General features: G+C 48.7%; 3 protein-coding genes across 3 annotated transcripts; all 3 read right to left on the reverse strand.

The window, feature by feature from the left end:
• Positions 1-3903: 3903 nt before the first annotated feature.
• H6S33_012828 (uncharacterized protein) lies at positions 3904-4573 on the reverse strand (the record flags this gene model as incomplete). Its single annotated transcript, XM_044844170.1, has 1 exon — positions 3904-4573. A coding segment is annotated over one exon (670 nt), but the record flags the coding sequence as incomplete, so codon positions are not given.
• A 650-nt stretch (positions 4574-5223) lies between these two features.
• H6S33_012829 (uncharacterized protein) lies at positions 5224-7077 on the reverse strand (the record flags this gene model as incomplete). The annotated part of the gene is made up of 1 exon (XM_044844172.1): positions 5224-7077. A coding segment is annotated over one exon (1854 nt), but the record flags the coding sequence as incomplete, so codon positions are not given.
• Positions 7078-7378: 301 nt separating this feature from the next.
• Positions 7379-12297, reverse strand: H6S33_012830 (uncharacterized protein; the record flags this gene model as incomplete). The annotated part of the gene is made up of 2 exons (XM_044844173.1): positions 7379-11091; positions 11124-12297. Coding segments are annotated over 2 exons (4887 nt in total), but the record flags the coding sequence as incomplete, so codon positions are not given.
• Between the last annotated feature and the right edge of the window lie 610 nt (positions 12298-12907).

Here is a 12907-nt window from a genome sequence, read left to right on the forward strand (position 1 = left end):
ATGGATGGTTGTACCTGGTCTAGTATACCGGGTAAACCCTATGACGTAGCGCGAACCAAATAGTATTCGTGACTGTAAAGAACAGAGGTTGCATAAAGAAAAAAGAGAAAGAAAGAGAAACAAAGAATCACGAGACAACGCCCCCCTTATATATCCATACCCTATCCCAATGCTGACTCATACCTTCACATAACAGAAACAGAAAGAACATAATAGAAACCCGCTTCGCTAAACCCAACCACACTGCATAACCCTTCCTCTTCGTACCGCAACACCTCGCATAACCAAACCACATGGCTGCCGTTACAGACCACTCCCCCCTCTAAGGCCTATCTCCTGGTAGGCTTAGGCTTCCGTGGATATCGTTCGTGAAATCGTTTGACAATATCGGGCGAATGTTCGACATCCGACAATGGCTGCCACGAAGCTTCGTCATAACCGGCATACTTAACCAAGTATTCAAATCTTCCCCGACGATCCCTGGAATCCAAAATATCCTCGACTTCCCACTCCTCCTGTCCTTCAACTTCGACCGGCGGTGGTGGTAACTGTTGTTGTCCTGGTAAAGGATCGTTTGCTGCAGACGACAATAAAGAGACATGAAATACGGGATGAACTTTCATAGAACGAGGAAGTTCCAACTCATAGGCATAAGGACTAACGATCCGTTTCACGACATACGGTCCAATGCGTTTCCAATCGAGTTTCTTCGATGGTCGTTTGGTGAGGACATGGCTCGTTGATAAGAAAACTTTATCCCCCACACGATAGTGAGGTGCTGGAGTCCGACGTATATTGGCGGACTCTTCTTGAATCCTTTGCGCTCGAAATAATTCATCCTTTAAAAAATCCAATATATCCTTCATCTCTCTTGCAATACTATTGGCCTGATCCTCCGCTGTCGTTCTACCATGTTCCAAAGGACCAAAAGTCATTCTTGGATTCCTCCCTGAGTTGGCGTAAAATGGAGAGATTCTCGTCGTTTCAGAAGCATGGTTATTTGTTGCAAACTCGGCCATTGGCAACCATCGAACCCAGTCGTCCTGTTGATAAGAAACATAACTTCGAAGGTATTGTTCCATCACAGCATTGATTCTTTCCGTTTGTCCATCCGTCTGGGGGTGAAACGCTGTAGAGAACTTTGGCGATATTTCCAAACGATCGCAAAGGGACCTCCAAAATTCCGCAACAAATTGTGTTCCTCGATCAGATACCATAGTTTCAGGGAGTCCATGTAATTTCCAAACATTATCGATATATAGCCTCGCTACTTCCCTCGAGTCTGCCTCCTTAGTCGTTGGTATTAGATGTCGCATTTTGGTTAGTCTATCTACCACAACTAGAATCGCATTATACCCATTGCTTTCGGGGAGATCGGTGACAAAATCCATTGACACATCCGTCCACGGTCCCTCAGGTATTGGCATGGGACGGAGTACTCCATAAGGCGCATTACGTGGTGCCTTACTACGGGCACACACATTGCAATTCCTAACATACTGGTCGACATACTTTCGCATTTGTGGCCAGTAGTATTCTCGATTCAAAAGCTCTAGGGTCTTTGCTCTACCAGGATGTCCTGCTGATGGTTTATCATGGTGTTCTTTGAGAAGTTTTAGCCGAAGGTCGTTGACATCTGGTACATAGAGTGCGCCACGGTAAAGTAGCCGACCGTTGTTATCTTCCGTACATTCGGCAAGCGAGATCTTATTCGAGTGACGGACGCCATTCCGAAGCATCGCGAGTACTTTGTTCGGAAAACTGTCAACTTGGTAAGCATTTAAAAACAACTCTTCTACAGTGGACATTCCTTCAGCGGATTCATTTGAAAAAGAACCCGCGAACAAACTTAGCTTTAAATCCAAATTTTTTCGCTTCAAAACCACCTGGCTTTGATGCGTCAACCGTTCATCCCCCTCCTTAGGTAGGTCACCCGACCTCCTAGTCAATGCATCCGGCTTTGCCCCTTGTTTCCCTGGTCTAAATTGAATGACGAAATCGAAACGTGAAAGAAATTCCGACCAACGGGCTTGTCGACGGTTTAATAACTTTGTTGACATGAAATATTCAAGGTTCCGATGATCGCTCAAAACTTCAATTGGGAATTGTGCCCCCTCTAAATGATGTCGCCATTCCTCAAAACATCGTACGATCGCCAGGAGTTCTTTGTCATAGATCTCATAGTTACATTCCGCAGGGGAATGTTTCTTAGAGAAGAAAGCGACTGGATGTAGAATTCCTTCGTCGTCACGTTGGGACAGGATTCCAGCAGAAACATAGTCGGATGCATCGGTTTCTACCACGATTTTCCGATCCGGATCAAAATGCATTAGTATGGGTGCCGTTATAAACATCTTCTTCAATATCTGGAATGCCTCCTCCCTCTCATCCGTCCATTCAAATTTAATATTTTTCTTGGTCAAAGCCGTAAGCGGAGCAACAATTCTTGAATATCCTAAAATAAACCGTCGATAGAAATTCGCAAATCCCAAAAATACTTGAACATCATGAAGGTTCCTTGGTGTAGACCACTCCAAAACATCGACAACTTTCTTCGGATCCATTCGATTCCCATCCGGGGTGAGAATCAAACCAAGATACTTTGTTTCTTGAACCATAAACTCACACTTCTCAGGTTTAAGATGGACATGATTCTCATCAAGTACCTTCAAAACCTTTTGAATGTGTTCCTTGTGTTCCGATAAAGTTTCGGAATAAATCAGGATATCGTCCAAATACGCCGTTACAAATTGGTCGAGGTAGGGGCGTAGAATATCATTAATCCAATGTTGAAAGGTGGCGGGGGCGTTGGCTAATCCGAACGGCATTACTGTATACTCGAAATGTCCATATCGAGTTCTAAATGCTGTTTTCCATTCGTCTCCCTCCGCTACCCTGATCTGATTGTATCCCCAACGTAGATCCAACTTGGTATAGTACTGTGCCTTCGAAAGTTTAGCCAAAGTTTCCTTTAACAGTGGTAACGGATACCGATTTTTGACCGTGATCGCATTGAGACCTCGGTAATCCACACATAGCCGGAGAGTCCCATCACTTTTCTTTACGAATAGTATAGGTGCTCCTGCCGGTGATTCACTAGCTCTGATAAATCCCTTTGGTAGATTTTCATCGAGGTATTCCCGTAGCGCTTTTAATTCAATCTGGGACAGGCCGTATATTGGTCCATATGGAGGTCGTTTACCTTCCTCCAATACGATCTCAATATCATGGGACGGTCGATGTGGCGGCAGGACAGAAGCATCATATTCTTGGAACATATGGAGACGATGGTGGAACTCCTTTGGTACTAGTTGCTTGACGTTGACGGTGGATTTCTCAACTGCTGAAACGACAATAGTATGATGTTCTGGTAGAGGGATCGATATTCCATGGACAGTGACTGCAGTTCCATTGAGTGAACAGTGTTTAACACAGTCCCGAGAATCAAAAACAAGTAGATTATCCTTTGGCCGAATGGTGACATCGTGCCGTCGCATCCACGGTATTCCCATCACGATCGGATAATGTCCCAACTTTGTAACGAAACATGAAGCAATTTCTCGGTGGCCATGAATATCTAGTGAAACATCGACAATGTGGGTGATTTCTCCTGACTGGATAGGTCTTCCATCCATAACATCTACCTGGCGAGATTTCCTAAGGGGGGTCATTGCAAGATTGTTGTGACGTACGAAAGATTCATCGATAAAAGCATATCCTGATGCTCCAGTATCAATGAGAGCGTAGGTGGGAATAAAAGAGTCGGGATTCTGAGAGACCGAACAGGTAACAACAAAAGAGTCTTCGGACATCTTATCCTCAGACACAGCAGCAGCAGGGAGAACAGAAACAGGTGGCGGGGCTGGCCCCTTTGGTTTGCCATTTTTTACCAAAGGGGCTGACCTTTTAACGCCGGCTTTGGGGACCCATTTTCAAGTGGCCTCTCTCGCCAATTGCTAATGGAACGGGGATCTTGGGCGCGAGGACCCAGGTAACGAGGCTTGGAGACATGGCGAGATTGGGTTTTAACTCTAGCGGCAGAGACGGAGACACGGGAGCGAAGATCAGCAATGGTGGTATTGGCTTGAACTTCCCAAGCTTTTGCAACAGAAGTGATGTGAAGAATCTCATCTTCAGCATCAGCGAGGTTCTCGTCGGCAATGGCGAGACTTTCCTGGTGTAGTGCCAGACGGAATCGAAGCTCTTCTTCTTCAGCCTTCGATTCCTCCAGCTCAATCTTCAAAGCAACGATAACCTCGTCGCGACCTCGGATGATCTCGGTAGAATCTTCCTGGTTATCGCACAAGGTTTGCCAAAAATCGGCAGCCTTTTCGTTGGCTGCTTCTAGTTCTGTGGTGAGGCCGGCAATGACCTCTTCCTGAGCCGTATCAATAACGGGTTCTAGTGGCGCGGGGGTTTCAAGAGGCTTGGTGAGAGCCTCCAAACACTCAGCAATAAGACCATGAGCCTCCGTAAGTTCTTCGCCGAAGTCTATATCGGCTGGGAGGGGACCATAGGTAATCAGAAATTCTAAAAGACGCTGCAACAGCGTATCCTGAGTGGTGTCGGACATAGTCACGACCAGAGCTAAGCAAGGTGGTGTTGTATCGGTTGGCTGTAGAGGATGCAACCTAAGTGTAACGGGGACTATGGGCGTAGGAACTATGAAGCCAAGGAATACAACCGAGGCGAAGACGTAGAGGTAAGGAGGTTCGTGGACTATGGACTATGGGGCCGAGGTATGCTACCAAGTCGGGAACGTGGACTATGGACTATGGGGCCGAAGGGTACACCTAAGGCAAGGACGGGGACTGTGGACTATGGACTATGGATGGTTGTACCTGGTCTAGTATACCGGGTAAACCCTATGACGTAGCGCGAACCAAATAGTATTCGTGACTGTAAAGAACAGAGGTTGCATAAAGAAAAAAGAGAAAGAAAGAGAAACAAAGAATCACGAGACAACGCCCCCCTTATATATCCATACCCTATCCCAATGCTGACTCATACCTTCACATAACAGAAACAGAAAGAACATAATAGAAACCCGCTTCGCTAAACCCAACCACACTGCATAACCCTTCCTCTTCGTACCGCAACACCTCGCATAACCAAACCACATGGCTGCCGTTACATTCTGACAGACTATGGTTCCAGTAAACCTGCCCCACATATCACCCGCGGTGTCTGTGGAGGGGAAGGACTTAGCCCCGTAGGGTACCTCTATAGTCTCAGGCGTTGGTCCTTCACGGCCTTGGGGTTCCTCCGATGAAAGTCGCGGACTAGATCAAGTACCTCCTCATTCATAGCATCCATGACTTGGTACGTACACTCGCTCATCGAATAGCCCCGCCATTTCACCAGGTATTCCACTAATCCCCTTCTGCTTTTCCGGCTTCCCACAATACTTTCCACTTCATACAGAACTTCTCCTTCCTTATCGACGTCTTCGGGAGTTGGGGGACGTTGTTCACGGCCTGGGATACTGCTCTGTCGGTAACGTTCCAAGAGTTCAATGTGGAACACGTTATGGATTTTGACTTGTGGTGGCAGTTCCAATTTGCAGGCTCGTTTTCCGGCTAGTCGGACAATCTTGAACGGACCGAGTTTCTGATGATCGAGTTTCTTGGTGGAACGACGTTTCTTGATATTGGTCGCATTAAGCATAACCATGTCTCCCACTTTGAAGTTAGGCGGTTCGTCCCTTTTCCGATCATAATATTTCCCCATCTTCTCCCTGGTGTCTGTTAAGCGAGCGAGAGCAGAATCGTGAACTCCTCGAATGAAGTGAGCATACAGTTCACTGGTTGGGTTGACCACTTCGGCTTCCGTCGGCCAGTTGGTTCTTGGGTTGTAACCGTAATTAGTATAGAACGGAGATTGACCCGTGGCGGTGGTAACCGAATTGTTGTAAGCATACTCCGCCAACGGAAGTAGCTCTGCCCAATCATCTTGCTCGTAGTTGCAGAACGCTCGTAGGTAGTGCTCGAGCGTTTGGTTGACCCGCTCTGTTTGCCCATCGGTCTGAGGGTGGAAAGCCGTACTCATTCTTATCCTCACATCCAATAATTCCATAAGGGATGCCCAAAAGCTTGAAGTAAACTTGGCATCCCTGTCGGAAACTATATCAAGGGGCAGGCCATGGAGTCGCCAGATTTGACCGAGGAATATCTTCGCTAGATCCTGCGCGGTCGTTTCTGCTACTAGGGGGATAAAATGCGACATCTTCGAGAACCTATCGACTACTACCCAAATTTGGTTATATCCCTTTGATTCCGGTAACTGCACAATGAAGTCCATTGATATCGATTGCCAGACAGAATGTGGCGTGGACAGTGGTAGAAGCGCACCGTATTTCTTGTGGCGGCTGGGTTTGTTGCGCTGGCACTCGTCACATGACCGGACATAATCATCAATCCACTCGTTCATTTTTGGCCAATAGAAGTTACGCGTGATGAGTTCCAAAGTTTTGTCTTGTCCAAAGTGTCCTGCCACCTTCGAATCGTGTTCTGCCTGTGCGATTCGGATCTTGATGCGGTCATCTGCCGGAATGTAGAGTCGGTTCTTATAAAAGAGTAACCCGTCTTTCTCAGCAATATCCTTTAGTTCCCCCAGCTTCTCTCCCTGCTCAACTCTCTTTTTCAATCCTACCCATATCGGGTCTCCCGATGCCGCCTGCCTGACATGATCCAGAAAATTCTTAGACCAGTCAATCACCCCCTTGGAGGCAAGCGACACCGCTGATACCACAAACTCTTCCTCCGCCAACTGTCCAGGCTTAAAGAACCAGTCTATCGGCTGTTTCCCAAGCGTGCCTCCCCCTTCAGGACGGTACTCCGGCCGTCGCGATAGTGCATCTGCCTTCCCATTTTTGGTTCCCGGGCGGTAAATAATCTTAAAGTCAAATTCCGCCAAAGACTCAGCCCACCTTGCCTGTCGTCGATTAAGGACCTTGGTTGTAGAGAAGTACTCTAAGTTCTTGTGATCCGTATAGATCTCAAGGGGGTGAGTAGCGAGTGTTCCGCAGGGTACGAAGAGGGTAAATAGGGGACGGTATGGGAACTCGCAATAGGGGTACTACGGGACTCTAGCGTCGATAAGGTTCGACGGGGCACGAAGGAAGCGAGGCGGTGGTCTTCTTTAAAGAAAGAAGAGGACGATAATATTGTATAGCAATAGACAGCGGAGATACAGAAGACGTTGCGTAAAGAAAGAAAGAAGAAGGAAAAGAACGAGAAATACAAACAACCCCCCTTAATATACTCAAGGAAATCCCAGCGATGACAAATCCAACATAACTCATACATTAACAATCAACAGAACCCGATAGAACCCAATAGAACCTTTCTGACTAATCCAACTCTTCGTAACCCCGTACCTCCACTAGTCGATCCATGAAAGTAGCCCCTCCCTTCAAGCGCGAGCTCCTGCGAGCCTTAACCTTAATCTTGCCTTCCAACGGTCCAGGTTTGTCGGGGTAATGTGTATGGAAGATATCGACGGCGGCGGTATTATCGTGGTATGCGGCGGGTTCCCAGGTAGGGTCGGTATAGCCTGTCCATTTGACAAAGTATTGCAGGCCACCATTCCGTGTTTCTCGCGAGTCCAAGATTTCCTCAACTGCATACTCCTCCTCTTGCTCGACGATAACCGGTGGGGGTGGTGGTTGAATTTGCCCCGGTACAGGATCGTTTGCAGCGGGGTCTAGCAATGATACGTGAAAGACAGGGTGCATCTTCATACTCCTAGGCAGGTCGACTCGATACGCATAGGGCGATATAATTTCTTTAACGGGAAACGGTCCCAGCTTCTTCCAGTCCAGCTTCCGGGAATTACGCGTGGTTCGGATGTTTTTTGCTGAAACAAACACCATATCGCCGATATCGTACCGTGGAGCCGGCGTTCGTTTGGTGTTGACGGCCTGCTCTTGCTGATCTTGTGCTGTGCGGATGTTGGAACGTAGGTGCTCATGGAGTTCTTTCATCTTCAAGGCGAAGTCTTTAGCATTGAGACTCGGTGGTGTCCTATCAAGCGATTTAATCGTCACTGTAAACCGGGGGTGGAATCCATAGTTCGCAAAGAATGGTGTAGCTTTAGTGGATGCGGAGACCTGATTGTTGGCGGAGAATTCTGCCATAGGAAGCCATTTTACCCAATCGTCCTGTTGATAAGAGACATACCCACGTAGGTATTGCTCCATCACAGCATTCAGCCTTTCGGTTTGGCCGTCGGTCTCCGGGTGGAAGGCGGTGGACATCCTTGCCTCGATGTTGAGGTGTTTACAAAGGGCCTTCCAAAACTTAGCTGTAAATTGCGTACCGCGGTCGGAGGTGACGTGTGTGGGTAGCCCGTGGAGCTTCCATATGTTTCGCAGGTATAGTCGGGCGACGTCTTCGGAGTTGACAGTAGTATTGCAGGGCAGGAGATGTCGCATCTTTGTTAGCCGGTCAACTACTACCATAATTGCATCGTACCCTTCACTTTCCGGTAGGCCAGTAACGAAGTCCATCGATACCTCCTGCCATGGTTGTTCGGAAATCGGTAAAGGTCGAAGTACGCCGAGTTTTCCATGGGTGTTGGGTTTGCTTCGTTGACAGGTGTGGCAGTTCCGAACGTAGCGGGCAATATAATTTCGCATGAGGGGCCAGTAGTAGTCCCGACTGACGAGTTCGAATGTTTTTTCGCGTCCCGGGTGTCCAGCAGAGGCAGCGTCATGGTAAAGTTGGAGGATTCGAAGCTTAAGGGGGTCGTAATCAGGGACATATATGCTGCCTCGGTAAAGCAATCGGCCTTCAACCTCGGTGCATTCGGCTAGTGATATGTCCTTTGACTGTCGATCGCCTTTATCCCGCATATCCAGTATCTTTTGGGGAAACGGGTCAGCACTATATCCTTCATCGAATAATTCCTGCAGTGAGGCGTTCTTTTCAGCGGGCTCGTTTGAGAAAGAACCCGCCAACAAACTTAGCTTTGCATCGAGATTCTCCTTCTTCAACACGACTTGACTCTGATGTAATTGTCTTTCATCCCCCTCTCCAGGGAGATCTCCTGATCTTCTTGTCAACGCGTCCGGTTTCCCTCCTTGTTTCCCTGGTCGGTATTTGATAACAAAATTAAACCGTGACAGGTATTCTGCCCACCGTGCTTGTCTCCGGTTGAGTTGTTTGGTACTCATAAAGTATTCGAGATTCTTATGATCGGATATGACGGCGATTGGGTGTGCAGCCCCTTCAAGTTCCGGTCGCCACTCCTCAAAAGACCGAATGATTGCCAGTAATTCCTTGTCGTAAATCTCGTAGTTGCATTCGGCGGGGGAGTGCTTTTTCGAGAAGTATGCAACAGGTCGGAGGATACCATTGTCATCATATTGGGAGAGTACACCGGCGGAGACATAGTCAGATGCATCGGTTTCCACAGTAATTTCCTTCTCCGGGTCGAAATGAGTAAGAATAGGCGCCGTGGTAAAGGCTTCTTTCAGGGCGTTGAAGGCGGTTTGGGCTTCGGATGTCCATCCAAATGATATGTCCTTACGTGTCAGTCTGGTAAGAGGAGAAGCCAGTTCCGAGAACCCGCGTATGAATCGGCGGTAAAAGTTAGCAAAACCTAGGAATGCTTGTACATCTTTAACTGTTTTGGGGACGGTCCAATTCTTCACCGTCTCCACTTTCCTTGGGTCCATTTTAATACCATTGGGTTCGATAATCAGGCCGAGATAGATGGTGCTTTGTGTATGAAATTCGCATTTCTCCGGTTTCAGCAGTACTCCATTTCTTTGTAGGGCTTCCAGGACCTTTTCGACGTGTATTTGATGTTCCTCGAAGGTATCGCTGTAAATAAGGATATCGTCAAGGTAGGCTGTGCAGAACATATCAAGGTAATCACGGACGCAATCATTAATAAAATGTTGAAAGGTGGCTGGTGCATTGGTAAGGCCGAAGGGCATTACGGTGTATTCGAAATGTCCGTAACGCGTTCGGAAGGCTGTTTTCCATTCTTCACCCTCAGCCATTCGGATCTGGTTGTACCCTTGGCGAAGGTCAAGTTTGGTGTACCACTTGGCTTTGGAAAGGCGGTCGAGAGTTTCCCGGATGAGTGGCAGCGGATAGCGATTTTTGACAGTAAGTTCGTTGAGGCCACGATAGTCGACACAGAGGCGGAGTGTTCCATCGGCCTTTTTAACAAATAGGACAGGGGCACCGGCAGGCGAAGAGCTGGCCTGAATGAACCCCTTTTGAAGGTTGTCCTGTATGTACTGTTTCAGCACAATGAGTTCCTCGCGGGACATACCATAAAATGGCCTAAAAGGGGGCTCTTTCCCTTCCTTGAGCGGTATCTTATGATCATAGGGACGGCGAGGTGGCATCTCGTTAGCGAATTCTTCATCCATCATTTTATGAAATCTCTTATACCGGGTTGGGACCCGGTTCCTCCAGTCTTGCTTAGGGGCCTCGCCCGTTGCTTGATCTATTTCCTCAATAGTTTTACTAAAGATTTGGAGTTTGTCTCTCCGGGCAAAGCGGCAAAGGGCAGCTGAACTGACAAGGTGAAAACGAGACGGTGGTGCAACCCCTCTAATAGGAACGGGTATCGGGGAAGAGTTGCACTTGCGTTTACAGTACTCGGAGTCGAATAGTATGCTATTGTCCTTGAACCGTAATGTTGCATCGTGCAATTGAAGCCAGGGGATTCCGAGGACGAGTGGGTACGAGCCGAGTTTGGTAACAAAGAAGGGGGTAGTTTCATGGTGGGAGTCAATGGATAGCGACAGATAGCAGAGGTGGGTAATTTGTCCAGAAGATATGGGCCGACCGTCGATGACTTCAAGAGTGCGGGGTGATTTAAGGGGGAGAAGTGGGAAGTTGTTATGGCGCGCGAATGTTTCATCAATGAATGCGAATCCGGAGCAACCGGTATCGATCAGTGCGTGAGTTTGAATGGGTGTTTTATTGTTTATAATTTTACAAGAAGCAACAAGATGATCCCCATCCAATTTATCCTCCACAGACGATACCGAGAAGCCAGAGATAGAAAACGCAGACAAAGGAGAAACATTGAAAGGTCCCGGGCAGGGGCCATTAATCAAGCCCGGGACTACTGAAAACCTGACTCAGAGGAGGCGGGACTAGCGACCGGTGGAGCAGCGGGGTCGACGGCCGTATGGCTGGGTGCGAGGAGGGCGCCTCTCATAACCGGTTGGTTACCGCGCGGGCGATTGGCAGAGGGGCAGTTGGCAAAAACATGACCGGGATTGGCACAGTACATACAGAGATTGTTGTCCCTTCGCCATTGCTTTTCAGCGGCAGAGGTTTTGCGTTGTCCATTGACAAAAGTGTATCGTTGTTCAATGGCAGGACGTTGAGTGGGGCGGCTTTGGAGAGCGGAAAGATCCATTGGGGCGAGGCCTCCGGCGGTATGAGATGGGTGTGCGACAGCAGCGGGGGCGGTGAATTGTCCCATTGTATTCCGAATGGCCCTTTGTTCAGCTTTGCGGCCCCGTACCTGGTTATCGATTGTCATCAACATGGTGGCATAGGCTTCGACAGTGTTAGGCCTGTCTGTCCGGTAGGTCATAGCGTCCTTCAAGTCTTCTGACAGTCCTTCGGCCAGGGCATCGATCTTGGCTCCCTCGTTATAGTCCAGGTATGCCACGATGCGGAGGAACTGCGAATAATATGTAGCGAAATCCCCTTTGCCTTGCTTCAGGGCAACGAGTTGGCGACGGGCGGTACCCCGGGGGTCCGGGTCTCCAAACGAGGCTTCCAGGTGGGCAACAAAGGCAGTGACGGAGGAGAAGGGGGCGGCAGGGTTAGCGTTGACGAGTGGAACGACCTGGTCAAGGGCCCTTCCTTCCAAGCGACTGACTGCATAGATAACCTTTGCTGCCTCGTTTCGGAACCGATGGTGGTTGACTTCAAGTTTCATTCGAAGTTGGGTGGTGAATCCGGGGAGCTTGGTGCGGGTGCCATCGAATTTTTCAGGGTCTGGAAACTTTTCGGACCTGAAGGCGGGGGCAGGAGCAGGTGGGGGAGCAGCGGGAGCGGGGACAGCGACGGTAGGGGCGGGGGCAGCGCGGGCGACATTGAGGTCGAGGTTGAGCCGGTTTATCTGCTCCTCGAGGTTGTCAATGGTTTCATTAGCGGCGGTGAGTTGTGCATGGAGGGTGTCCCTTTGGAGGCGGACGCGCTGGACGAGGGTGGCGATGTTATCGAATAGTTCAGTAGAGTCGTCCTCATACATCTGTCTGAATGCTTCTACGTCGTTGGGTGCGGCCCATACAGGTGGGTCGGGGGTGGACATGTCGTACGGTGCGGATGACGACGCAACGTAATCTCAAGGGGGTGAGTAGCGAGTGTTCCGCAGGGTACGAAGAGGGTAAATAGGGGACGGTATGGGAACTCGCAATAGGGGTACTACGGGACTCTAGCGTCGATAAGGTTCGACGGGGCACGAAGGAAGCGAGGCGGTGGTCTTCTTTAAAGAAAGAAGAGGACGATAATATTGTATAGCAATAGACAGCGGAGATACAGAAGACGTTGCGTAAAGAAAGAAAGAAGAAGGAAAAGAACGAGAAATACAAACAACCCCCCTTAATATACTCAAGGAAATCCCAGCGATGACAAATCCAACATAACTCATACATTAACAATCAACAGAACCCGATAGAACCCAATAGAACCTTTCTGACTAATCCAACTCTTCGTAACCCCGTACCTCCACTAGTCGATCCATGAAAATAGACGAGGACCGTGTTACGGGCATGCCAAGCATTTATGAAAAGGCTAGTAGATACCCCAATACCCTCTGCACGCTAACGTCAACTCTGGACCGCACCCGCGGGGTGTGGTGCGACCAATATACGACCAAAACACGGAGTCATAAAAAACACGTTTTCGACCCCAATAATAAC

This window comes from Morchella sextelata (assembly GCF_020137385.1).
Source record: "Morchella sextelata strain SCLS chromosome Unknown scls_9, whole genome shotgun sequence".
Lineage (NCBI taxonomy): Eukaryota > Fungi > Ascomycota > Pezizomycetes > Pezizales > Morchellaceae > Morchella > Morchella sextelata.